Below are 26,226 nucleotides of genomic sequence, written 5' to 3'. Positions count from 1 at the left end.
TGGACAGCCTAGAAGATGTTGAGCCCTGGGGATTCACCCAATAAGTTGGTTTACTAGATGGTAGGAAATCAAGGCCCTCCTCTTTTGTTCCGCTCCAAATCGTCAGCCACTCACAGAGGCTATCTGCATGGGAAGGCACATTCCTGGGCATTTGATTCGCCCTTTCTTCTTGATTTTTGCTCTTTGGATCCTCTGACCCTTCTCAGTTTAACTTTGATGTGGGGAGTCACAACAGTGTTGTGGAAAGTATGGGCTATTATGTCAGTCCAGGTTAGCATCTGGGAGTTTAAGAATATAATCTCACAGCCCAAGGCATTTTTTGTTGCCTATCTGCCTATGATACAAGGTTATTAACAAAGATCAGAGCTTGAGATGTACAAACCCAAAGATAACCCACCTATATTCCCAAAAGCTCTCTCTGATCCTCCAACCCTCCAGACACCCCAAGAGGCAGTGGGAAGGGGTAGTGAACGGCATCATCTTCCTCCTGGCCTTCTTCCTCTCTCTTGTTCCAGGCTTTTCTTTTCTGTTGCTGTTTTAATACCGAAAATTTCATTTTCTCCAGTCCTACAGACTGCAAACCACTTTTCCTATATACAGGATTATACTCCAATAAGATAATTTTATAAGATTCAGATATTTCCTGATGTTTTATTTTTTACAGCATATTTTTCTCTATATTTCCACTACATTCTAAGTACAGATGCACAAGGATATGAGGCAGTTACTTACAATTAGGGAAGCTGAAATAGTATCTTCTTTGTAAAGCTTTCCAGATTGCAATGAAGATCTAAGTCTATAAAATGAGTCATCTCTCCCCTCCATGGTAATTAATTATGGAAAAAATAACTAAAAATTGGACCTTTCTCCATGGTGGTGGTTATGATCCTGTCTCCTAATAGTAATGGTCTAGCTTAAGTTACACACATGTGTGTGTACACACACATACACACACACTCATACACAAATACCACACTTCTCTAAAAAACAAAAATCCAAGATGTGTCCTGTCCAGGATTATGCTAAACACAGGCTATTTCCAGGTCATGATAAACAGACACACTTGCTTGTAAGTTGACTGGCTCCGGCAAGCAGACCATCTTTTCACTGCAAGAGAAGAGCAACACAGGCAAATTCTTAGTTGGCCAAGGGGGAGGGCTGGGAACTGTGTGGCTCTGATGTTCCCATGATATCCAGTAAAAGGACTCTTTCATCATCTTCAGTGGAGCCTATTTCTAGTGCTGGCATGGAGTGCTTAACTGGCATTCATGAGGCTCTGAGATTGGTTCCCAGTACAGGAAGAGGGAGAAGGAGAAGGAAAGAGAGAAGGAGAGGGAGAGAAGGAAGAAAGAGGGAGAGAGGGAAAGAGGGAGGAGAGACAGACAAAGATAGAAAGAAAAAGAAGGAAAAAAAGGAAGGGAGGAAGGAAGGAAAGGCAGAGCCTGAAAGGAAGTGCCTAACCCCTATTTCTGTCCTGTCTTCCAAGGGCCAGGGGTACCAAGACCAATCACACTTATGCCTTGCAGAGAAGGAAGTGAACATAGATTCTAGATCTGTACCCCTGAATGTAATCAGAGACACATTTAAAGTGGAGTCTAAGGAGCAAAATAGAGAAAAGAAAAATGAAAAGTATGAACTAAAAAAACATGTTGTTCCAAGAAAATTTTCCTGACAAACCAAATACAGGTAAGAGTTTCCTCTATTGAAGGGGATATGAGAAGTCAAAGCCAGTGCACCCATCCTCTGTGTCTTTCTCCCTAACACCCCAACCCAAGATAGCCCTACAGGAGTACCAGGGTCTTTGTCATCTCTGTTTCTGAGATGGTAATCACTGTGCTGAGATTAAATCTCATCAAGAAAAACACCTAAGACCAGGACAGGGGCTTTGGGGTGGGGGGTGGGGTATAGGAGGGGCAGATTATAGGATCTCACTTGTCATTGACAGGTAGAGGAGCAGTGCAGAACTTCCCGGCAATGGTAGTCCTGTCTTTCTTCCAAACCCGGCTGGGAACCCAGAACTTGAGCTTCACTTGGTTGATCTGGCAGTGTGGGTTAGGATGGGCTATGAGTCCTCTGCCCTGGAGTTCTTGTTTGGGTCTGAAGGGAAAGAGTGTAGAGAAGCAAATGAGTCACCTTGGAACTTTTTTACTGTCACACTCCTTGAAGATGGGCCATCTTGTTTGCTTCATGTTACCCTTTGTCACACACACAGTTTGGAACACAACTGGGGAATATTGGCTGAGTTTTAAGAATAAACAAGTGGACACTGTAACCAAAGAGTAGTAGCTCTTCGAATATTCCCTGTGGAAAACTGCCTCGCTTTTGACCTTCTAGGTGACTAAGAGCTGCATGCTCAGATCCCGTAGTCTAGAAACAGAAGTTCTTTTCTCAAGCCTACCTGTCCAGAGAACTTGGTGTGAAGACTACTCTGTGTGAGGCTAGGTATGAATGTGTGGGTAAAAATGACAACAACAACAACAACAACAACAAAGCAGACTTAGAAGCCAGACAGAGCTGAGACAGAGTCCAGGTTTTGTCTCTTCCCAATTGTGTGACTTTAGATAAGTTACCGAAATCTAGCAAGCTGGCTGTGAAGTGACACATCCCTCAATACAAATCGCAGCTTCCCTGTGTGCTGATAGCAACAGGAACCACAAGGTTTGGTAGGTAGTGACATCAGCCTAGGGGACCCAGAATGACACTGGAATCCAGGTCTCTCGTGGCCTTGCCCTTGGGTTCCTACTTAATGTACAAAACTTAGGCACCACTTAGCTGAGAAAAAAGAGGAAGAGGCATGAAGTGACGAGCTAGTAGGTCCTTCATCGAGATTCACGTGTATGGAAAAGACCTGCTTCAGAAGTGATAGAGGGGAGAAGAACCCCAGGAGGGCTGCTAAGCATAGGAGAGGAGGAATTAATTGCTCCTGGGCCCTCCATCTCCCACTGATTTCTAGCTCTCCTAATGTTGCTATAGTTTGTTTACTGTGTAGAAGTCCCTCCCTGAGGCTCTGTTGTACAGGACAATGACTTTATCTCACCAGTCTGTCTCCTACTAGCCTGTGAGTGACTTGATTGATTCCTTTTAAAAGACACATGTAGTGTTGTTCCTGAACTCCAGCCCCTGCCAGCCTCATGGCTCTCTGCAGTTGAGCTTCTTTGCCTCTTTCTTCCAACCTGGCCCCACCAATTCCAGGACCAAGTCTGTTCCTACAAGAAAAGGGACCGAGGAGCCTCTGGTGCAGGCACTGGCACCATCCTGAAGCCCTCAAGGCCTCTAGTCTGGCCCTTGCCTTGCCTGTATTCATAAACTGGTCCTCTGTCTTGGACTGTGTTGTGGAAACTCACCTAGTATTGCTGTCCTTCCCAGGAAGGGTACCCTCCACACACTGGCCAGCCCTCCCCAGGTAGGCCTTCCTACCTGCTGACACTCTTGAGGCATCCCCCTCTGGAGTCCCAAAGACCATTTCTTATCTAGTACCTGATAGCTACTCTAACCACCTGCTAGGGTACCCATCATTGTATCTGCTAGCGTTGTCTGCTAGCATCTGAATCCACTGTGCTTGGAGTGAGTACTGATCTCAAACCTGGAGCCCCCCCAGCCCCTCCCCCTCACCATAGTGTATCCATATTAGTGAGGGCCCTCTAGTAGGTGCTGCCCCCCACCCCTACACTAGGCCGCCTTCACCCAGCCATTAGCAATCCCACAATGCCTTCTCTGTGATGTCTCCATGTGCCCAAATGAAAAAGGAAAGGAGTCACATCAGCCCCATGGGGCACTTACGTACATGGTGATTTTAACTGAAGAGGTGACATTGTTGCTAAGAAAGGTGATCTCGATGCTGGTGTCCTTTTTTCTTGGCTCCTGTAAGTAAAACTCCACGAGGCTGTGATGCACTAGGAAAACAAAACAGAACAAAGGCTGGGCCAAAGGGCAGGGGTGCAAGGAACAAAAAGCTCCAGAGTGCAGCCATGCAAGCAGGAAGCCTCAGCTCGGCCTCTTGGCAGAGCAGTGCCCCAGCAGCTTGTCAGTCATCTCAGAGCCTTGGTTTCCTCCAGTGTAAAGTAGGGGTGAAGAAAGTAGGAATCATACAGGCTAGAGTGAGAGGTGAGTAGATTAATACAGATAAATCCAAGAATCGTGCCTGTGCCAAGGAAGCTTTCAGAAATAGGGGGCTTATTATTACTTGTATTGCTAGAATAGTTCCCTCTGCCCTGTTTGTGACTTATCATGGCAGTATGATCTTGAGAGAGCCAGAAAAGATCTATCCTCTGCTGCTGCTGTTTGAATGTTTGGGAAGGAAAGGAAATGGCTACTTCCTGGGTTACACTCATAGTGCCTAGGACTTCCCCAGTCCTACCCTAGTCTATCCTCATAATTGATTTTTGCCAGCAGGCACTTACTGCTATTGTTTGCATTTCCCACATAAAGCTCTAGAGGCTCTAGAACACAGAGAACAAAGGGACATGGTCTCCTTGATATATGACTGTTAGGGTGTGGGCGGAGAGTAGAGACCAGGTCTGCGAAACAAAAAAACTTCTTGTCAAATGATATTTCCACAGATTTGGGTCAGCGACCTTACATTATGTATCTAAAACCAAACAACTACTAAACATAAAAATGTCTAAAATAGACCTCTCAGTGGATCATAATAGCTCAACAGCTATGTATATATGATCATATAAGACAAGGATAAGCAAACTCTATTGTTGATATTATATTTAAAGTTCTAGGTGAATTTCCTTTGGTGTACACCACGTGGCTACTGTATATGATTTTGGTACACTGGGTATTATATATACGCCTACCTGATCTAGGGAAGGGAAAGAAAAACGAGGGTATAAGATATCACAGGAAATGTACTCACTGCCCTATTATGTAACTGTACCCCTTTTGCACAACACCTTGTCAACAAAATTTAATTAATAAAAAATTTAAAAATAAATTTAAAAAAAGAGATCTAGAGGCTCAGAAAGGTTAAGGATCCCACAGCTCCTGATCCCACAGCTGGGAAGTAGAGAAGCTGAGATTGAAATCTTGGCCTGAGCTGTCTGAGCTGTGGGCTCCATATGACATTGCCCCAGACCTTCTTGAACCAGAAAACACAGCTACAAAGACCCCTGGACTAACACAATACAAGCTGGTCAGAAAATCATAAAATTATGGTGCCAATGTAATTTACCATCTACAGCAGTATATGTCCCATTCACCCTCACAAGACAGACAGAGGGTCCCCAGACAACAAGTATCACCCAGGAAGTTCAGCCACCCTAATGAGGATACACGTAACATGGGCAGGATTGATGGCTGCTTGTGTAGTGTATGTCATGGATTCTAAGACATCCCTCTCTCCTATAGTTTATCTCATACCCTCCCTGTAATCTTGGCTTCAAGGAAATATAGCAAATAGCACCAGTGACTGGTTAGAATGGGTCTATGAAAGGGAAGGCAAGTAGAAGCAAGGGTTTTCTTGGGGACCCTGTCCCAAGGAGGAGGACTACCAGGAGGGGAAACATATAAGGTGGACACCAAGAAGAGAGAAAGAAACATAAAGGAGGAAAGGAGCTAGAGAGAACCCTGGAGGACACATTCCAGTGGTGAAAGAAACAAGGATGATGCAAATAACATGTCCCCAAAGTCCTCATTTGCAGAACCATCATAGGACTTATCCTTACAGCTCTGGTTCTCCCACCCACCAGGGTATCCTTGCCCCACCCTTAGTCCTCTCCCTCCCACTGCACTCCCACATCTGGCGGGCCTCCATCAGCCTCCACATTCCTACTCACCACAGTACGGCGCTCTGGATGTGGTCAGCAGGTACACTCTTACTTCCTTGGGGAGTGGCTCTATTTTGATACCACCTTGTTCCACCAGCCCTGGAAATAAGCACAAAGATGGCAGACACCAGAGAAGGACACTTCATCAAAGGTGGTGGACACCAGAGAAGAATACTTCATCAAAGATGGTGGACATGAGAGAAGACCACTTCTGGGTCCCACAGCCAGCACCCGCACAAGAATTTGTTAGCTCACACACCCACATTCTATACACATCTACACTTGATGTTCTGGCATCCAAATAAAGTCCCGTGGGAGATAATCTTGGGGACTATGCTCTTGGGATCCTAAAGCCCATACTCCATAATTGCAAGACATTTAAAATTACATCTCTAACTTGGGAGGCAATTTCCCTCTATGGCAGTTGTCTTTTTCTTTTCAGCTTTTCAAAAATCATTATTAACTAATTGTACAAAGGGGTTGCAATTCCATAAGTCAGGTTATGAGTACAATGCTTCTTGGTTACTGTCAACGCCTTCTTCGTTCTCCCACATTTCCCCCCTCCATCCCTACCCTCAAGTTACCTAGTTCATTTTTTACATAATGTGCAGTGACATTGCTCCCTTCATTCCTGTGCCCCCCTCTTTTGCCTATTCCCCCAAACTTGTTTCCACTTCCTGGTATTCATTTTGATAAATAATACATTCATTGTTCAGAGGAGTTAGGCCTTTTGAGTCCTCCCTTAAGTATGCCCTCTTTTGTTTGTGTAAATACATTGATTCCTGTATATGTTATCATGCACAGTTATGTTTTAGATCTAGTTTCCACAGATCAGAGAAAACATGTATGGCAGTTGTCTCAATGGCACTTGTATCCTATGCAGTGGGGACACAGTAGGTTGGGAACGCTTGACCTGTTGACTGGCTGCTGGCAGCCAGAGAGTTCAGTGAGGGCAAAGGCCACAGGAGGAGGAAGCAGGAAACAGGACACTGTTGGTGTCACCAACAGTGCCTGTGCTTAGCAGCCTTGAGGTGCTCAGTGTGAGGGAAGTGAAGGAAGACAAAGCTGAGCAATGTGATGTCACAACCGCTGCCCCATTACCCTAGGGAACTGGATGTGAGCCCAGTGAGGGGAATTACACTAGCTTAGGTTGTTATAGGAAATAATCCTCCCTTCATGTTTTGTTAAGCCGGCACCCGTTTCATTGATTGTATGAGGAATGACAGGCTACTGCAGTTCTAAGGGGCAGCCGGGGTGGGGATGAGCCACTTCTGCTGCCCAGTTTAGTCCTGGAGTTTTTCACCTTGGAAAGTACCAGGATAGTCACTGCCACATGTGCACAGGTGAGGAAAGCAGATCCTTAGTTCCTCCTGGAGACCCTTCTCCAGCTAGGCCTGGGCCACTCAGTGGTGCACCAGAGCCACCCAGCAACTAGGCACTTTCTCACCAGCTGGCATAGCCACTACCCCCACATACCACTAAAGGGAGCCTGAGTGCCACTTGGGGATTCCCCCACAATGCACTGATGAGGATCTGTGAGGAGCTGAGCTGACTGGAAGGGCCCATGGAAAGCTTCGCTAGTGTCAGAGTAAGGAGCGGCTCTAAATAGGTCCAGAGTTTGTAGAGTGAAGCTTCTCTGTGTGGCACAGAGCAAATGTGGCCGCCGAGAGCAGTCTAGAGGGTGAGGGACAGATCAAGGAGGCCTATTTGCCATCTTCCAGGTGAGAACAAGCTGATCATCTCATCGCTTAATTTTTCTTTTCCCCATTTGGACAAGATTTCTTGCCCACAGGAGACAAGGATGTTTAAGAGATGACAGCAGGCAGGGCTGGAGCTTTCCCCACACTGTCGAAGGATACCAGAAGGGTGACATTTTACCTATCCTTGGACAGGAAAGCAGGAAAGGGTTAAAGCAATCCAAACACTGGCCAGCAAGGAAGGCTTTGTAGCTGGCACAGGGAAAGGCCACGAACTGACAGGAATTCTCCAAGGCGCTGATGTAGAGATGCACGGCTCTCATGTGATCACAGATCAGATAGCTGTAACCTGAACGGGATGGGGGGTGGAGGGAGACACAAACAAGGTTTCAATCAAGACAAGTGGAAACTCCCTCCATGCTTTTACTGTAAGTCTTTTGAATTTTACAATCCAGAGGCTATAAATACTTGGGATGTCCCCTGAGCCACATTCTAAAACTATGATTGGGCATGGTTACTGCAGCCTCCCTTTTCCCTTTTAATTTTCCTGGGCTATCTAAGCAGAAGAAGAAAATTGCTTGATTCGAGATTCATTGTTATGAGATCATACGATGGGAAGATGTGGAGCATTAGAAATGTTGAGTCCATTCCTGGAAATGGTTGTTCTCTCCACATTTTTGTCTTTACTGTCTCTCTCTCTCTCTCTCTCTCTCTTTCTCTCTCTCTCACACACACACACACACACACACATATACACACACACACATGTTTGTATCTTCACCCTATCTAACTAAGGAAGTTGATTGACAGCTTCTCATGCCCAACCTCTATGTGTTGGATATTGTCTGAACAAATAACTGATCAAATAAATTAGCCATATATCCCAACATACCAAAATACTGATTTTTTTGTGTTTGTTGCTGTTGTTTGCTATTTGGAAATGTGCACACAAGCTGGGCACTGGTGCCACATGCTTATAATCCCAGCTATTCTGAGTGCTCAGACCTGGAGCATCATGGTTCAAAGTCAACCAAAGCTAAAAAGTCCAAGACTCTATTTGTAATTAACCAGCAACTCTGCTCTGTAGAGGCTGCAGCTCTTGTGAGCTATGCGACCAATGATGGCCCAGGAAGATAATAGACTATTGGCCTGTGCTACAGAAACCTAGAGAAGTGGGGAAGACACCTAAGCTTAAAGCATGTTTCCTACATCAGGATTCCCCCCTGGAAATCCATGACTCCAAAGACATTCAACTGAGAAAAGCATCATAGGACATAGCCAAGGGCATCATGAAGAAGACACTCTGTGCCCACGCTGGCTGCAGACTGTTGGTGAATTTCAGTCTGTAGACCAAACAGCACTTTCTCCTAGCTTTCTGACCTGCATGAAAGAATATGGGACACCCAGGTTGGTCTTGGCCTCCATTCACGAAGTAGTCCACGTGTCCAACAGGAATCCGAATACCTAAATCTGAAAGAGGCAGAACTGGTGCTCATCTAGTCAGGCACAGATGTTATTTCTCCTTACTCTATTCATGCTGAGCACAGTGCCTGGCACAGGCCCAGGGGGGTGGAAATGAGAGGCATGTCCCTCTCCTTTCCCACTTAGCTGAGGTACTTTATTTGTCTATAAAGGGTTGAGAGTTGGGGGGGTGGTCTTTCCTGTGGGTGTCACTACTTGAAGGGGTATTCTTTTTCTCTATTATAGTGAGAACTGGGCTTGTTCTACAGGGAGGAGCTCTGACTGGACTGGATGCTTCAGGAATGGAATACCCCAATCCCCAGAGATCAGGCACACACACCAGCCTAAAAGAGCAGCCTGACTCTCCCCTAAGTGAGCCAGCAGCCATGCCCTTCCCAGCCCCATCATGGAAGATTTGGTGTTGAATCAAAGACTGTGATTCCTAGACAAACTACTGTGGTCCATGAGAGAGAATCCTCCTGCTTAAAAACTCAAAATCAAACCATTCATCTCCATGATCATGGTGACCGTGAGAGCCGAAGGAGGAGACTCTCAAGCTCATCCTGGTCCACAACCCTCTGAGGACAGAAGCTCTGAGCCGACAGGGCCTCTCTGCCCAGGGCCGCCCTGGGCTCACTCCATCACCGCAAGTACCACCCCAGCTCACTGTCAGTGTCGGTGTGGATGGCTTCCACAAAGAGGGCGTCCCCGGCATCCAAGCGCTCCTCCAGGCTGGCTCTGGTGTACTCAGGTCCAGCAGGGTCCAGGCCTGCAAGAACAAACTGCTATCCAGAGTCTCTTTTCTCCCAATGCAGAGACCACCAGGAGTCTGCTCCATGCCCTTCCTGATAGTCCCTTCAGCATAGGTCATATGTCCTGCAACAGGGACCAGGGTGCCTTCACCAGAAACTTCCTCTGTACTGGAGTCTGAATTCAGGGCCTCATGCTTGATAGGTGGGTACTCTACCATTAGAGCCATTACCCCAATCTTTTTTTCTTTTGCTTTAGTTATTATTTTTTCAGATATGGCTATGCATTTCAATCCTCCTACCTATGCTTCCCCATATCTGGGGCTGCAGATGTGAACCACCCACCTGGCCTAAGTGTTGGGATAGGAATCTCACTGAATTTTTGCCCAGGTTCATCTTAATCCACAATCCTCCCAATCTCTACCTCCCAAACAGCTGAGATTACAGATATGGGTCACTCTCCTAGGTCTATTGTCTCCCTTGAGCTAACCTCTAATGACCCCGTTTTTCTGGCTCTAAAATGAGCTTACAGAAATGGAGCTGTAGCTGAAGTGGTAGAGTATTAGCCTTGAGCAAGAAAAGAAAGAAAGAAATAGAGAAAGAGAGAGAAGGAAGGAAGGAAGGAAGGAAGGAAGGAAGGAAGGAAGGAAGGAAGGAAGGAAGGAAGGAAGGAAGGAAGGAAGGAAGGTGGATTTAAGGAAAGAAGGAAGAAAGAGCCCAGAGACAATGCCTAGGCCTGAGTTCAAGCCCCAGGATCAGCACAAAAATAAATAAACAAGTAAATAAAATGAATTTAGTGATACCCACCATTTAGCAAGGGCAGAATAATATTTGGGGTAACTGTAGGTATAATCTCTGAGGGGTCTCTAGAACATGACTCAGAATTGTCCCACCAAAGGATCAGGACATGAGTGTAGTTACCACACCACTCCAGGGCCTTCTTGATTAAGAATAGCTCTTAAAGCATCAAGTCCCCAACACCTGTGCAGGTATTTAGCAGAATTGTCTGAAGGTGACTTCTGCAGGTAGCCAAAGCTACAGGCTCTTGCAACCCATTTTACAAACAGAGATACTGACACTCAGAGAGGAATGCATGGTCTCGCCTACTGCTGTTACAGATCATGTCATAGTAACAAAATACTATTGCATGCAAAAGACCCATGACAAATGTACTTTAGTGGTAACAAATGTCTCAATCATAAGTGCACAGACCCCACCCATCCTTCTGCTTATCTGAGAAGGGTCATCTCCAGGGCCACCTCTCTCTGTCCCAAGATCCTCGGAGAACAGGAAAAGGGGAAACTTACCTGTAATCCGTCCCAGCTGGCCTTTGTAGAAGTGTCCCACCATGCCTCCAACATGGGCTCCTAGGCTCACCCCAATGATGTGGATAGATGACTCTGACACACCCAGCGCCTGGAAGATATAAGGCCTCACTCAAGTCAGCCTTTCCTGGTTCATTTTGTAAGGGACTCCGTGCTGTCTCACAGGAAGGCTGTTTTGCTTCATTTGCAGAAACTGCTTCTTGAACTCTAGCAAAACCCTACCTGAATCTTGTTTATTTTTTTATGCACACTGGTGTTTTATTATAACTTACTCAACAGAACAACAGAATGGGCTAAGACTGAATCAAACACATGTGTATCAACACCAGTGATTAAATATAAAGTTAAGCACTGAAGTCATTTGGGGGTTACGCATCAAACCCAAAACATGCTTGGGACTCGTCTTTATTTACCACCCACCAAAGAAACCAGAAGTAGAACTGTGGCTCAAGTGGTACAGCAGTAAGCCTTGGGCAAAAATGCTTTTAAGAACAGTGCCTTGCCTCTCGAGTTAAGCTGCAGAACTTGTACCAAAACACAAAGAAAATGTATCCCCAAATGTGTGTCCCTCCATGTTCTCTGAATGCTCCATTAACTAACATGGGGACAAAAGATGAGAAAGATTTTACTACTGTGCACATTTTGCAATAAACAAGGTATCTTCCATCAGATCTTCCATTCAAAAACTGAACTTTGTATTATAATGCATGGACCATACATACAGTGAGAGACTTTAGGGGAACAGTGGAGATCCAATGCTCTCATGTCCTTGGCTCAAAAATGACTGTCCTTTCCAATCTCCCCAAACCACTTTGGAGTTGATTTGATTTGTCTCGAAAGACAAGAGCTCTTATTTATGAGAAGACTTTATGAAATTACTTGGCAAACCATTCCTTACTATAAAAGACACAAGCCAGTAACTTCACTCTCTTTAATTGTCAAGCCTGGAAGTAATTAATTTCCACCACTTGTGTCCATTTACTTTGCATAATAGTCAGGGACATCATCCCAACTCAATTGAATCTTGTTTTAACAATAAGCTCCTGGAAAGGATTATACAATCTGACCAACAACCATCAGGTCAAAACCATTAAGCAATTGACTAGTCTAGCAGCCATGTAGAACACCTAGCTGAGCTAAACTCACAAAACAACATCCCAGGCCAGGTGCTGGTGGCACATGCCTGTAATCTTAGCTACTCAGGAGGCTGAGATCTGACACATGCAAGCCATTCTGGACAGAAAAGTTCATGAGACTCTTATCTCCAATTAATCACCCAAAGACCATAAGTGAAGCTGTGGCTAAACCAGAAGTGGAGCTGTGGCTGTCAGAAATGACGCTATGGTTCAAATGGTAGAGTTCCAGCCTTAACAAAATCCTAAAAGAGGGGCTGGGGATATGGCCTAGTGGCAAGAGATCTTGCCTCATATACAAAATACTAAAAGACAGTGCCCAGGCCCTAAGTTTAAGCCCCAAGACCAGCAGGCGCACACACACACACACACACACACACACACACACACACACACACAGAGTCAGCAGTCCATTCCCTTTACTCTTCCATGCTTATAAATCCAGCCCTACTCCTACTAAGGGCAACACTGTACATCTATCTGCCCTTTTCCTCTCTTGGAAAGTGAATAAGCCTTTGCTTCTTTGCTGCGTTGCTGGCCACTTGGCCTCTTGGTGTATTCCTTCACTCCCAGAGCCCCAGACAAAATCCCCTGACCTACAGTAGGGACAGTGACCATTCCACTTGGGCTACAGCAGATTGTCTCCAGGCTTCAGAAACTGAGGGCTCTGGGCATGCTGTATTCAGCATATCTGCTTCAGAAAAAGGGGAGTCCTCATCATGAACCACATAGCCCCTTGCTGGATGCCCACGCTCACAGTTCTCCCACAGTGCTATTTCCTTATCAGGGACAATGGTGTTCCAGGCCTCCACAGCCATTATCCATTGTGCTAAGGCCCTGCCCAAGGTCAGCACTCCAAGGGGCCAGTTCAAGATTTACAAAGGTTGCTTTGGTTCTCGCTCTCTGAAAACCTTCTCCTCCATGAACAGCTCACATCACCCTAAGTTTCTCTGGACTCACCAGGAGTTTACTGAGGAAGCCAGAGATCTGCAGGCTCAACTTGACCACATTTTCCACAGCTGAGAAATAGACTCCTGAAGATCCGTACACCCAGTCCACAGCAATCACGTTGGCATCTGCTGCCCGCAACAAGACTCTGATGATTTTATTGATCCAGGAAGGCTTCGTACCTAACACCCTACACAAGGCAACAAAAGGGAGTGGAGGGGGAGGAAAATTACCTGCCCAGCTGGTATTCATTGTCATAGAAAATTTTATGGGTCCCAAACCCAGTGAGGAAAGTCAAAAGCAGGGCGAGACCAGCACAGGTGCTGGTTCTGGGGCTTGAACTCAGGACCTGGTCACTCACTGTCACTTAGCTTTTTTGATCAGGGCTGGTGCTCTACCACTTACTTGAGCCACACCTCCACTTCTGGTCCTTTTTCTTTTGCTGGTTACTTGGAGTTAAGATTCTCACAAGGTTTCTAACTCCCATCTGGCTTCAAATCTTGATCCTCAGATTATAACCTCCCGAATAGGTGTGAGCCACTGGCTCACTGGAAAAGAATGTGTATCTTGGGAACAAGATTTGGGATCTCAGTTCTCATTCTAGAATATAGGCTCTTTTCTTGAGGATGTTTTTATTCACCCATTCATTACTGTATTCATTTATTCAACACTTACTGAGTACCTGTGGGCCAGGGAGTAATCTAGGTGTTTTCCAAGAAATAAAGGCAAGTTAGGTGCAGTCCCTGTCCTACTGGAATTTACAGTATAATGACACTTTTCTGGAAAAAGAGTAGTGGGAAAGTTTTTTTTTCCTGGTAACCCCCACCCACTACTATACCTCAATATGCACATGCTCATGTGGAAGGGAGCACAGGTGTGAGGTGTGTGCCCCATGAAGTGGCTTGGGGGGATCTGGGAGCAGGCAGACTGCCTGGCCTCATAAGCTCTCTAGGGTTGGAGGTAGGTGCACACTCAGCTTTGGTTAGTGACCAGTTGTGAAACTTATTAGAAGGCTGGGTACCCAGTGGCTCACTCCTCTAATCCCAGTTACTCACAAGACTGAAGCTAGCCCAGGCAGAAAAGTCCATCAGACTCTTATCTCCAGCCAGTGGTCAAAAAGCCAGAAGTGGAGGTATGGCTCAAGTGGAAGAGCTACAACCTTGAACAAAAAAAGCTAAGTAACAGCACTCAGGTCCTGAATTCAAACCAAGTACCAGCAAAAAATGAAAAAAAAATTGTTAGAAAAAATACTTTGGAATGCCAATCAAGGTCTAAGGAAGGAATCACAGGGCTGGGGCTTGGAGTGCAGAGAGGCCAGAATCAGGAAGAAATGAGCCTCTGGACAGTACTTTTGTGCCCACCTACCCATCAGCAGCCCCCATGCTGCTTGATCTATAGGGTGCTCCTCCTCTGCCTTTGGTCTTGTCAGTGTGTTTTGAAGAAAGAATGGTGACTCCACTGAGACTACCTTTACAGCAAAATTTGGACTTCAGGATAGCAGACATTGCAGAAGTGCCCAGCTCCTAAGAAGTGCTAACTTGTGGGTATGATAATTGTGGTACTCATAAACAGTCACACCATAAGCCTGGTGTTAGTGGCTCATACCTGTAATCCTAGCTACTCAGGAGATTGAGATCTGAGAATCACAGTATGCAGCCCACCCAGGCAGGAAGGTCTATGAGACTCTTCTCCAGTTAACTACCCAAACCGGAATTGGAGCTGTGGCTTAAAGTGCTAGAGCACTAACCCTGAGCAGAAAAGCTCAGGGACACTGCCCAGACCCTGAATTCAAGCCCACAACTGAATCATCATCATCATCATCATCATCATCATCATCATCATCATCATCATCACATAATAAATAGAAGTTAATCAAATCATGAAACCAAGGTAAAAGTGAAAGCAAGAAAACAAACTCTGGGCAGAAACACCTGGGTAATTGTGGGAAATCCAGACCTCATCGTCTGAGACAAATTGTGTCATGCAACCCACGCTCCAGGGGTAACAATACTGTTTGTGTTCACCCAGGCATGACTGAAACTGTCCCTGCCAAAGCTCTATGCTCTATGTGCAGTGACTTGACCAGGGTTGCACATGTGTACTGATAGTGAGTGTGTAGACATAAATGCAGAAGTGATCAACAAGAATGGATGATGTGTGTGTGTGTGTGTGTGTGTGTGTGTGTGTGTGTGTGTGTGTGGTCTGTGTATATGAGGTACCTTCAGAGTCAGCCAGGATATGAGGGAGTGTGACACAGCCCTAAATCCATCCCTCTCCTCCCTCCCACTGACTTTCTATGGTGTGTGGTCTCTTCCCAGCTCCTCTTGGGGAATAGCCAATCGGTTGTTCAGATCCCACCTGAATCCATGAATAAGGAGTTTGGTCCCCAAGGTGGCATTAAACCCTGCATTTTGGATGTCACTGCTTTCTTCCACCCTCTGCCCGCAGCTGGGGTCCGCAGGGGTAAAGAGGAGAAACTGGACTTTGAGGTTGGTGCCGTGGAGCAGGTTGACATTCTGGAAGTCAGTACACTTCGGCTGTGGGGTGGGAGGTGCAAACCCTAGAAGAAAATAAAGCAGAATCGAAACTTCCAGGGTGAAGTCATCTGCCTGTAAAAAGGCAAAAGAAACAGGACTTACGGGCACCAGGTTTATTAGACATGAGTTTGTGTAAGAATAACTCACCTACTGATTAAAGGCTGAATCTTTTCTGGAGTGAAAAGACAAATGTATTGATATTGTTCATATCTAGGTTAAAATACCAGAGGGGAATGTGAACAGTGCTAAACTCGAGGCAGTTAAAGACCGTGGTTTTTCTTACGGGCTGGGGGGGAAGACCTTCCCTCAAATTCCTAATGGTAAAGTCCTAACCTCCAAAGCTCCAGAAGAAGATTGTATCTGGGGAAAGTTTTTACAAAAGTGCAAATGAGGCTGGTAGGGTGGGCCTGAATACAATATGACTGGTGTCCTTAGAAGAGGAAGATTTTTTCTTTTTCTTTTTTTTTTCAAGGCCTGTGGCTTGAATGCAGGGCCTGGACACTGTCCCTGAGCTTCTTTTGTCCAAAGCCAGCACTCTACCACTTGAGCCATAGCACCACTTCTAGCTTTTTCTATTTATGTGGAACTGAGGAATTGGACTCAGGTCTTCATGCATGCTAAGCAAGCATTCTATCACTAAGCCACGTTCCCAGCCCTGACAGGAGAAAATTTAGATAGGGATAGAGGAGAGATGTGTGAAGAGATATAGGAAAAAGACACGGCCATCTACCTGCTAAGGAGGGAAGTGTGGAGCAGATCTATCATCCCTGCCCCAAAAGACCAGATCTATCATCCCTGCCCCAAAAGACCAGCAGGAGCCCACCACCACACACACACACTATAGTCTCAGACCTCTCGCCCAGGACTGTGACCTGCCACATCTCAGTTTAAGCCCTCTTTTCAGGGGGCACTTTTGTTATATAGAGCTAACACACTAATCCAGACATCTGAAAACAGCCCTAAAGCTGGAAGCTGGTGGCTCAGGCCTGTAATCCTAGCTATTCAGGAGACTGAGATCTGAAGACCACTGCTCAAGCCAGCCCAGAAGGACAAATCTGAGAGATTCTTATCTCCAGTTAACCAGCAAAAAATCCAAAAGTAGAACTGGGGCTCAGCTCAAGTGGTAGAGCTCCAATCTTAAGTGAACAATAACAAAAAAAACTAAGGGAGGGCATGAGGCTCTGAGTTCAAGCCCAGGTACCAGCACAAATAATAATAATAATAATAATAATAATAATTTTAAAGAATAAAATAAAAATTAAGACACAAAATATAAAAACAGCCCTGGGAAGTTGTCATGGAGACTAGTCACTCTCTCCATGGTCTGACAGCCTATCCCAAAGAGCTTCAAACCCCCTCTGCCAACCCAACCACTTGTCCTGAGAGGAGTCCTGAGCCTCCAGTGCCTTCACAGCGGTTGCCTCTCTAGCTGGCAAAGAAAAAAGCCCTCACCAGCCACAGCTGGTCTGTAGCACCTTATAATTCACATATTTATTTCTCTCTCTCTCTCTCTCTCTCTCTCTGTGTGTGTGTGTGTGTGTGTGTGTGTGTGTGTGTGTGTGTGTGTGTGTGTAGGCATACACACACTGCAGCTTAAACTCAAGGCCTTGGCACTCTACCACTTGAGCCACAGCTCTATTTCTGGCTTTTTAGTGGTTAATTAGAAGAGTCTAATTTTTCTGCCCAGGCTGACTTTGAACCATGATCCTCAGATCTCAGCCTCCTGAATAGCTAGGATTACTAGTATCATCCACCAGCACAAGCAGAAACTCTTTCTTTCTTCCTTCCTTCCTTCCTGCCTCCCTTCCTTCCTCCCTCCCTCCCTCCCTTCTTTCCCTCCTTCCTTTATTTCTATCTTTTCCTTGTTACTGGGGGGCTTAACTCAGAGCTTGTGTTCTTGCTTAACTTTTCCATTCCCAACTGGTACTCTACCACTTGAGCCATACCTCCACTTTCCACATCTTTAAATTAGACATGTCTGGCTAAGGCGATTGAAGGACCTTTTGTATCATCAACCAGAAGGGGGAAAAAAGCAGCATCCAATTATTCCTTCCAAGTAGCTGAAAATCTGGCTCATCTATCTCAATATCCTGCACCCCCCCCACCAATCCATGTCTACTTCTAAGATAATGAGCTGGGGTCCCTGACTCTTCACACTTCCTTCAGGGAGGACTGAAGGAAGACCACCAGGCATGCTGACCCAAACACACCATCCAGCTCTAGTGCTGCTGGAAGCTTCCTGACTCACATTCTTACTGTGAAATAGAGAGCTGCAGAGAAGGTCTTCACAAAACTCTTGATCTTTCTGCCTCAGCCTCTCAAGTGCTAAGATTGCAGGCATGTACATAGCCAGCCATTGGCTTTTTAAAGAAAGGGTAAAAGGGCTCTACTTAAGCATAAGATTTGAGCCATGTAAGTTAAGAAATCTGTTCTTCTAGTCATATAGCAAAACTTGTGTCCATTAAACAGAACTAGGTCCTCTTAAATCAGCATAATATGTCGCAAAGCAAATGCTGTAGTTTGGGTGTCATTGTGGTATCCCTCAAAAAGTCCTCAGGACACTGGGGCATACCTTTGAAGAGGAATGTAGAGCCCTAGACTTCTCTTAATTCTTTTCACTTCTTACTGAAGACACAGCCTTTTCCTACCACACATGTTCCTGCTGTGACGTGCTGCCCCAAGGAGAAGACAAATGAATGGGACAGTCTTATCATAGACCTGAACCTCCCAGCTAAATCAATGCGAGCTAAACAACTTTATTCTTTTTCAAGTTAGTTGCCTCCAGTATTTGGTTATAATATCATAAAAGTGACCAGTGCAACAAACCCCAACAATCATCAGAGAATCACTATTACCCAGATGACATTATCTAAATAAAATGTCATAAAATTAGAATTCAAGCCAGGAATTAGTGGCTTACGCCTGTAATCCAAGGTACTCAGGAGGCTGAGATCTGAGGATTGTGGTTCAAAGCTAGCCCGGGCAGGATGGTTCTCCAGTGAACCATCAGAAAACTGGAAGTGGCACTGTGGCTCAAAGTGCTAGAGTGCTCACCTTGAGCAAAAGCTCAAGGACAGCACCCAGGCCCAGAGTTCAAGCCCCAGGACTGGCTGAAAAGAAAATTAGAATTCAATCTCAGAAGTAATTTTCAAATGCACTTGGAAATATAGAAACACTATTCCAAGCAATGTATGGGTTAAAGAATAATCACAGTGGAAAATGGAAAACCAAAACTAAATGACAATCAAACAAAAACATATTAAAATTTGTATGAAATGGCTAATGCAGCACTTAGGGTGTTAAAAATAATTTACTAGACTGGGCAGCTCCAGTTCTTGAGTTCTTACCTATGTAAACAAATGCCTAACTAGTGGAGAGCCATCAGAGTCTAGGAAAACAAAGCTTAAGCCTCACCAATCAAGATTTAACCACTCACTTCCCACCAAGCACACAAGACTGTTCCTCTTCTTTGTCAAATATTTTGTTTATCCTTATTCCATGTGTACTTTTGAAAAGTTTCCCCCTCAAATCTCTTCGGTAAAATCCCACACTACTTGCTGCCTAGACTGTCCAGACCCATCAACTCATCAATTGCTCAAATAAACTCTATACTTTTTAGGTACTTACATTGCTCTTTGAACAGGGGAAACCTATAGACTTAAATGCAAATACTAGGAAGAGTTAGATTAGGAAAGTTAAACTCAGAAAAGAACAACAGAGTGACTCTAAAAATGCAGAGAAAGAAATATCAAATGTAATAGTTAAATGAAAGAAATGGAGAACAGTGAGCTCTAAGCAACACTGCCAGCTGCTCAGTCATTGTATTTCTCAGGCCAAACTTCTGGGCATATCTCTGACTCTGTTCTTTCTCTTGCCTTTCACACATAGTTGTAAGTAAGTCCTTACCATCATCAGAAGCAAATATTCAGAATTCAACCATTCTCATCCACCTACTCCCTGCCTGGGTCATTTCTCAGAAGTATTGCCACAGCTGTCCCATCTTTTCCTAATTATAATCTGCCCCCTTTAACTGACTCACAGTAGCCAGAACTGCCTTTTTAAAACTAAGTCATGTCACACCATTGTACAAAAGTCTCTAAAGTACTTCACTTAGAGTAAAACCTGATACTCTCACAGTGGACTACATAGGCTCTAAATGGCCGAATCTGCTCCTCCCGCCCCACCACCACCACCACCAGGAACCCTTTGCCTTACTGTTTACTCTGTTCCAGCTAGGTCCTCTTTGCTGTTCCCTTGGCCATTGGGTCTTTGCGCTAGCTGTTTCTTCTGCCATGAATGTTAATCATCCCTCTCCCTTCAAATCTGCTAGTGTCATTTTCTCTCCTCTACCACTCACTCTACTTACATTATTATCTGCTTATGGACTTTGCCCATGTTCCCTCAAGTTTTCTTACTTTTGTCTATTTTTTGGTATAACAATAATCACCTACTACTTTACTATGCAATTTAATATTTTTATACTTACTGTTTATTGATTATCTTCCCACATTAGAAGGAACTTCCACCAAAGCTGGCAGGGATTTTATCCATTTTGTTCTCTCAAATGCTTAGAATAGTGCCTGCCACAGACATCAAACACCAAAAGCTGGTTCTTTGAAAAGAATAATAAGCCAGATGTACTTTTGATAAAACAAAGAAAGAAAAAAAAGGAAGTCGCAAGTAAACAATATCAGGAATAGAAAGGGGATATAAATATAGACACAGTCCATTTCTTTCAAGCCAGAAAAGGACATGCTCTTACCCACCCAAAAGTTGAAATGATATTTTCCTTAAAAATGGACATTTCCTAGAAAAGTACTAAAACTTAGACAAGAAAGGGAAAAACAGATGATCAGGTGTAAAACTGAAACATACAAGAGTTGAAACGGTACTCTTAGATCCATCCATAAAAAACTGAAAACAGGCTGGTCTTAGAGAGTTCTACCAAACCTGTAATCCTCAACTTCTACACACTGTTCCAGAGAGTAGAAAACAAGCCTCTGAATCCCAACTCACTGTATGAGAATAACTAAGATATCCAACCCAGGTAAAATATCAACAGGTATAAATCTATCTAGGACACCAATAGAGAAGACCTGGCTAGTGAGAAAGAGGTCCCAAGTTCAATCCCCAAAGCTGCCAGAGAAAAGAGGAGAACAGGAATTCAAGACACAAAACTATTTAATGACCAAGTAGGTTTGACCCAAGGAGTTGATCTTTTTTTTTACTATTATAAAATGTGTGAGTATTTAGAGAATCCTATGCTGGGAAGTGGAGGTATGGCTCACCTGGTACAGCACCAGCCTTGAATAGAAAAACCAATGAGAATTCAAGGCTCAGAGTTCAAGCCCCAGCACCTGCACCAAAAAAGAAAAAGAGAAAAGGAAAAGAGAGCAAAATCATATGCTCTACAGATGCCATTTGACTTAGAACTGAGAAGTAAGAAGTGTTGTTGTGACTGCTCTACTGTTCGTGATGCTGGAGGCCCAGGGCCTGGCCAGTGGAACTAGAAAGCAAAATGGATTAAAAGCTAGAGAACGTGACAAGGGAAAGAGAAACTGCTGATATTTGAAGACTGTAAAGTTGTAGCATAGAGACTATGGTCTCGCTATATAGAGAATCACTGTTGATCCCTAAAAGAAAAATTAGAAATCTTAAATGTTTTTCTTCATGAACCCTCTCCCCAGAGGTAAATTCCATGTATATTCCCTTGTGTAGATTTTCCCCAGGGAAAGTGTGTGTGTGTGTGTGTGTGTGTGTGTGTGTGTGTGTGTGTATGTGTGCGTGCATATAAATATTTTTTTGATTCCTCTTGTATTGGGTTTGTAGTGGAAAATATCGAGAATTTAGCTAAAAAGAAAGAATCCTATTTTGTAAGTTTTAAAGCAATGGGGCTTGAAGACTATGTCAATCAAATTGGAATAGAACTTGAAACACAGGACACTTCAGAGAAAAGGGAAGTGGCTGAAAGGAGGAAAATCTTTAGAAGCCATTGTGAAATACTCTTTTGTCAAAAGAAATGAAAGATAAAGAAAGGGAAGGAGTAAGGAAGAAAGGGAGGAAGGAGAGAGGGGGGAGGGAAGTAGGCAGGGGAAGGAAGGAAGGAAGGAAGGAAGGAAGGAAGGAAGGAAGGAAGGAAGGAAGGAAGGAAGGAAGGAAGGAAGGAAGGAAGGAAGGAGAAGGGGAAGGGGAAGGGGAAGGGGAAGGGAAAGGGAAGGTAGAGTTCCAAGCAGTGGACCCCATAATTCCCTGAGAGAGGAAAGCAGGACCAAATGGGCTGTTCCTCTCTGAGTTGGTAATTAACCCTGGTGTTAAGCTCTGGGATCCAAATTTCCCCTCATGACAGGCCAGGGTCTCCAGGCACATGGAGGGCTTTATGGATCAGATAGGTCCAAAAATGAATTGTCCAGAAAGAGCTAGGAGGCTCATCTTTACTTGCCACCTGCTTCTGTCTGTGACGTTCTTCTGGAGCCGAGAGGATGTTCTTGGAGAGTACTGTGCCATTCCTTGACGGTCCTTTTTGGGAAATGAAGCTTAAGGCCCCAGAAAAGTTTAAGGCCACCTGCAAAGTTCACTCTTTTTTTTTGCCAGTCCTGGGCCTTGGATTCAGGGCCTGAGCACTGTCCCTGGCTTCTTTTTGCTCAAGGCTGGCACTCTACCACTTGAGCCACAGCACCACTTCTAGCTGTTTTCTATATATGTGGTGCTGGGAAATCGAACCCAGGACTTCATGTATGAGGCAAGCACTCTTTGCCACTAGGCCATATTCCCAGCCCTACCTGCAAAGTTCAGTCTTGGCTGGTGACAAGAATGAGAGTCAAGTGTCAGGTCCTAGGGACTGGTGGTGGCCATCAATAAGGAGGTTAGCCAGACTGGCACAGGCAGATAGGCAACGGGCCTGAAAGAAGAGTCTCCTAGGTAGATAGGAAAGTACTGATCACTCTGTAGAAACAGTCCAAGTATTTCAACTTTTCCTTTGTCCTACAAAGGGAAGAAACAGGAAGGCAGCCCAGTCTGGAATGGGAACTACAGGCAAATTCCAAATGATAGTAAGTTTCAAATTCTCAATAGCTAAAAGGGCACAACCAATCAAAATATTACAGACGAGGGACCAAGGAGTAAGCCACCTTCCAATCACTTAATTATCACAAAAGTATAACTAAGACCTAAAAGCTATCCGCAGAAAACCCCTAGATCCGGACACCTGATCAGTAACCCTCTCACCCAATCAGAGCTCTTTCTTTTCCTCTCAATGAATGAATTCCACACTTTCACACCCACCCTTGTTTGTCCATGGATTTCATTCCTAGAGATCACTAGACAAGAAACTTGCAAGATAAGAACCAGTGGCAAAACCACCCACAGCCAACTTCAGAGTGATCACACTAGCCCGCAGGCCTTGCTGGCACTGGGTCAAAGGAGCTAGAACGCTAGCAAGGTTCTACCAGCATCTCCCTCCTTCATCCTTATTTTTCTCAGGACAGGTACAATCTTCCTCTACACATTGCCACTCCTACCCCAGCCCTTCAGGATACTGGGTAACGAGGTCCCACAGGTCACCAACGTGCTTTCTGAGTGTAACAACCCATGTCCCCTCATAGCCATTGGAAGACATCTTCAGCCAAAGGTAAGAGATTGTGTTCCATTGATTTGTGGATGGTCACTATCCTCAGATGCTCACTACCAGCCAGTTCTCAGTGTGGGTAGATTTAATCAACATTCTGATGATCTTCCCATGTGGTCTGGCTAGGCCAGGGATGAATTAGTGTCTGAATGAAGAGTATTCGTGCCTCCATGGAGATCTTATTCCAGTAGAAAATGACCGAAACAAGCTTGTGTGAGACACTGAACTCGATTGTTGAGAGGGAAGGTTGGGAGTAAGAGGATGATGGCCACATGCTAGAAGGACCCTTGCCCAGAGAATGCCAGTGAACTGAGAGTGGCAAGGAAATCTTGGACATCAGGCAACTGGGGAAGGTGCGGCTGAAGAAGAAGGGTTGGCAGACTAGCTGAAGCTCAGAGTAGAGGTCAGAGCAAGGGTAGTCGAAGGAGTTCAAGGCCTGGGTTGTGGGAACTAAAGGCCTGCGGAGATTGTGTGAGCCAGATACACATGTGGAGTGAGGTTTTCTGAATGGAGGGAACTGGCAATGAGCTCTGGGAGTCTGAGGAGACTGAGATCATTGAGAAGACTGAAAAGGAGAATTTTCCATCCTCATCCCAGCTATGTGCCTGAAGATCAAGAACTTCTGTGCCACATAGAGGTAAAAAGGGGCCACCTTACCAACATCACCAAAACAATAAAAACTAACACAATGATGTAATACTACTCTTCCTATCAGATTGGCAATTCTAACAGTGTGTGATGCTATAGAGCATTGGCAAAGAGGTGAGAAAATGGCCATAGCTCATAGACCCATAAAAAGTTATAACCTCTTTGCGAGGCTATTTTTCCAAGACATGGAAAAGATGTATTAGATAAGAAGCTTGAATTCTCAGCACTTAGCTGGTGAGACACCACAGAGGTGCCATTCAATAAACCAAAAACCTAAGCTCTGAGGAATCAAGGATGAGAGAGCTATCCCTGCCCTTGGGAGCTCAGATTTGGTCAGGGAAAGAAGAAATAATCTATGACCCACAGGAAGCAGGGACATGAGACCAATGGCCAGGAAGCTCAGCGCTGGAAGAACACCTAGAAATGCCACCTCACCCAGGTAGGGTAGGCCTTCAGAAACCACCTGAGTTGGCCTCAGGCACAAGGGACAGTTTGGTCAACAAGTACACTCCAAAACTGAGGGCTAGTGGTTCATGCCTATAACCGTAGCTACTCAGGAGGCTGAGATTTGAAGATCAAGATTCAAAGCTAGCAAATCAGGGAAGTCCTTGAGACTCTTATCTCCAATTAGCCAGCAAAAAGCCAGAGTTGGAGCTGTGGCTCAAGTAGCACTGCTCTTGCCTTAAGCAAAAAAAAATCTAAGTGAGAGTGTAAAGTCCTGAGTTCAAGCCCCAGTATCAGCGTTTTTTGGTTATAGCATTTTATTTTATTTTATATATATATATATTTTTTATTATCAAACTGAATTACGGAGAGGTTACAGATATGAATAATGGGGAATGACTCACAGGTACTATGTAATATCGATATCTGCAGGCAAAAAGACCTTTCAAAGGGCTCCTCCTTACTGGGGTGAGAAGGGAGAGCATGTTAATGTTAATTTTCTATATTAAGCAAGTGTGAAGATAGCAGGTTCTTTACCAGGGGAAAGAAAAAAAAATACCATACAATGTAAATGATATTTGAGGGAAGTGGCTCTGAGGTTAGGAGGGACCGATGAACACAATCCAATCAAGAGGCAAAACAAACCTGAATTCAATTTTGGGTGGCTAGGGTTAGAAAAGACATCTAACCTACATGACAAAAATCATTATGAAAAATTTCCAAAGTCATTTGGCAAACAAATTTTTTTCTACACGTAAATCCACCTTAAAACAATAGATATTTATGGGGGTAACAGTGTATATGTTTTAGAATTTACTGGATTTTCTTTTCTTCATAGTCACCCTGACTTGTGCAAGTTGAAAAGGGTGGTGATACAGATTTTAGAAAAATGAGTCAGACACCCAGGGGAAGTTCATCTTCTTTGACTAGAGAAAGCATACTACGTACATATTCCCATTATATAGTAGGGGTTTTCTTTCCCCCTTTTAAACTCACCTCGGGAGAGACAAAGGACTTTTAGGGGACCTTCCAACGGTTAGTAGCACATAAGAAGACAGTTTAAGAAACACAGACTTTGGGTGAGATTAAAGTTTTAAACCAAGGCCCAAACCCCTTGCCTACCTGAACTTCCAATGCTGAACCACAGCAAGGATCCCCACAACCAGAAACTTCTCTCCCAGAGACCTGGGAGCATGGCTGAGCTGGGGTCTCAGAGCTGGAGCTGGTACAAAGCTAGCCCCCAACACCAAGAGTTCAAGTAGCCCAGCCTTTCACCAAATAGCCACTTGGGGTTTACTAATCATTAACTGGCCTTGTTATCAGTCAAAGAAAAATAAACTCTTCCTATTTGTTCAGCCTCCAGAGATTTCAGATTTCGGTTTCTTCTTCTCCAGGAAAATAAACACTTTCCTTTTTTATTTTCTTTTTTCCTTAAAACCAAGGGACATTGAAACATCCTGTTCTTCCTCTCTGAGCCAAACATGATCAGGAAATTATTTCCCATTTCCCATCACAAAAGCCAGTGATGGCAAGGCAGTCTTTTATCTCGCAGTAGTTACAAAACCTTCACTATGCTGGGAATTGTCTGCAGCCAAAAGTTTGAGCCCCTTGAGAATGAAATTTGCTTTTAGTTTTGAATCTCCAGGACCTGGCACAGAGTGGAGCCCAGGAAACATGTTTGGCATACATGTACTGGACAGAGTATGAGAAGAATATGAACTTTGTTTCTAGACAGATCTTTCATTCGAGTCTTGAGAGTAAAGTAAGCCCAACCTCTAATAAGAAGTATGCAAATTCTGAATGTACAAATGAAGAAACAAAATAGTAGAGAGAAGGTAAGTAAACTATCAAGAGACTCAGTTGGTGGAAGTGGTAGCACTGGACTT

The 26,226-nt window shown here is 44.6% G+C and overlaps 1 protein-coding gene across 2 annotated transcripts; it reads right to left on the bottom strand.

The window, feature by feature from the left end:
- Positions 1-637: 637 nt before the first annotated feature.
- Pla1a (phospholipase A1 member A) lies at positions 638-25,626 on the bottom strand. 2 transcript variants are annotated; one of them, XM_048346699.1, is made up of 11 exons: positions 25,463-25,626; positions 15,446-15,647; positions 13,100-13,277; positions 10,989-11,097; positions 9,600-9,701; positions 8,852-8,941; positions 7,653-7,820; positions 5,784-5,873; positions 3,785-3,893; positions 1,907-2,097; positions 638-1,110 (listed from the first exon to the last, which is right to left on the bottom strand). In XM_048346699.1, exons 1-10 carry the CDS (start codon positions 25,533-25,535, stop codon positions 1,929-1,931), a joined length of 1,290 nt encoding a protein of 429 aa, XP_048202656.1. In that variant the 5' UTR covers positions 25,536-25,626; the 3' UTR covers positions 638-1,110; positions 1,907-1,928. The 2 variants fall into 2 exon arrangements, with proteins under 2 accessions (XP_048202656.1, XP_048202655.1); XM_048346698.1 differs by having other exon boundaries at positions 638-1,107; positions 1,933-2,097; positions 25,463-25,624.
- Positions 25,627-26,226: the final 600 nt, after the last annotated feature.

This window comes from Perognathus longimembris, chromosome 5, assembly GCF_023159225.1.
Source record: "Perognathus longimembris pacificus isolate PPM17 chromosome 5, ASM2315922v1, whole genome shotgun sequence".
NCBI classification, from domain to species: Eukaryota; Metazoa; Chordata; class Mammalia; order Rodentia; family Heteromyidae; genus Perognathus; species Perognathus longimembris.
This window is presented reverse-complemented; position numbering and strand designations above follow the sequence as displayed.

What these genes read in the sequence shown, in the direction of transcription:
- Pla1a (XM_048346698.1), bottom strand. Translation starts at nt 25,535, where the DNA reads ATGCTCCCAGGTCTCTGGGAGAGAAGTTTCTGGTTGTGGGGATCCTTG. An exon ending in GTTCAGCATTGGAAGTTCAG is followed by an intron (nt 15,648 to 25,462) that starts GTAGGCAAGGGG and finishes ATTTTCTTCTAG; the next exon opens with GGTTTGCACCTCCCACCCCA. An exon ending in CCTCTACCTGTCAATGACAA is followed by an intron (nt 1,108 to 1,932) that starts GTGAGATCCTAT and finishes CTTCTCTTGCAG; the next exon opens with TGAAAAGATGGTCTGCTTGC.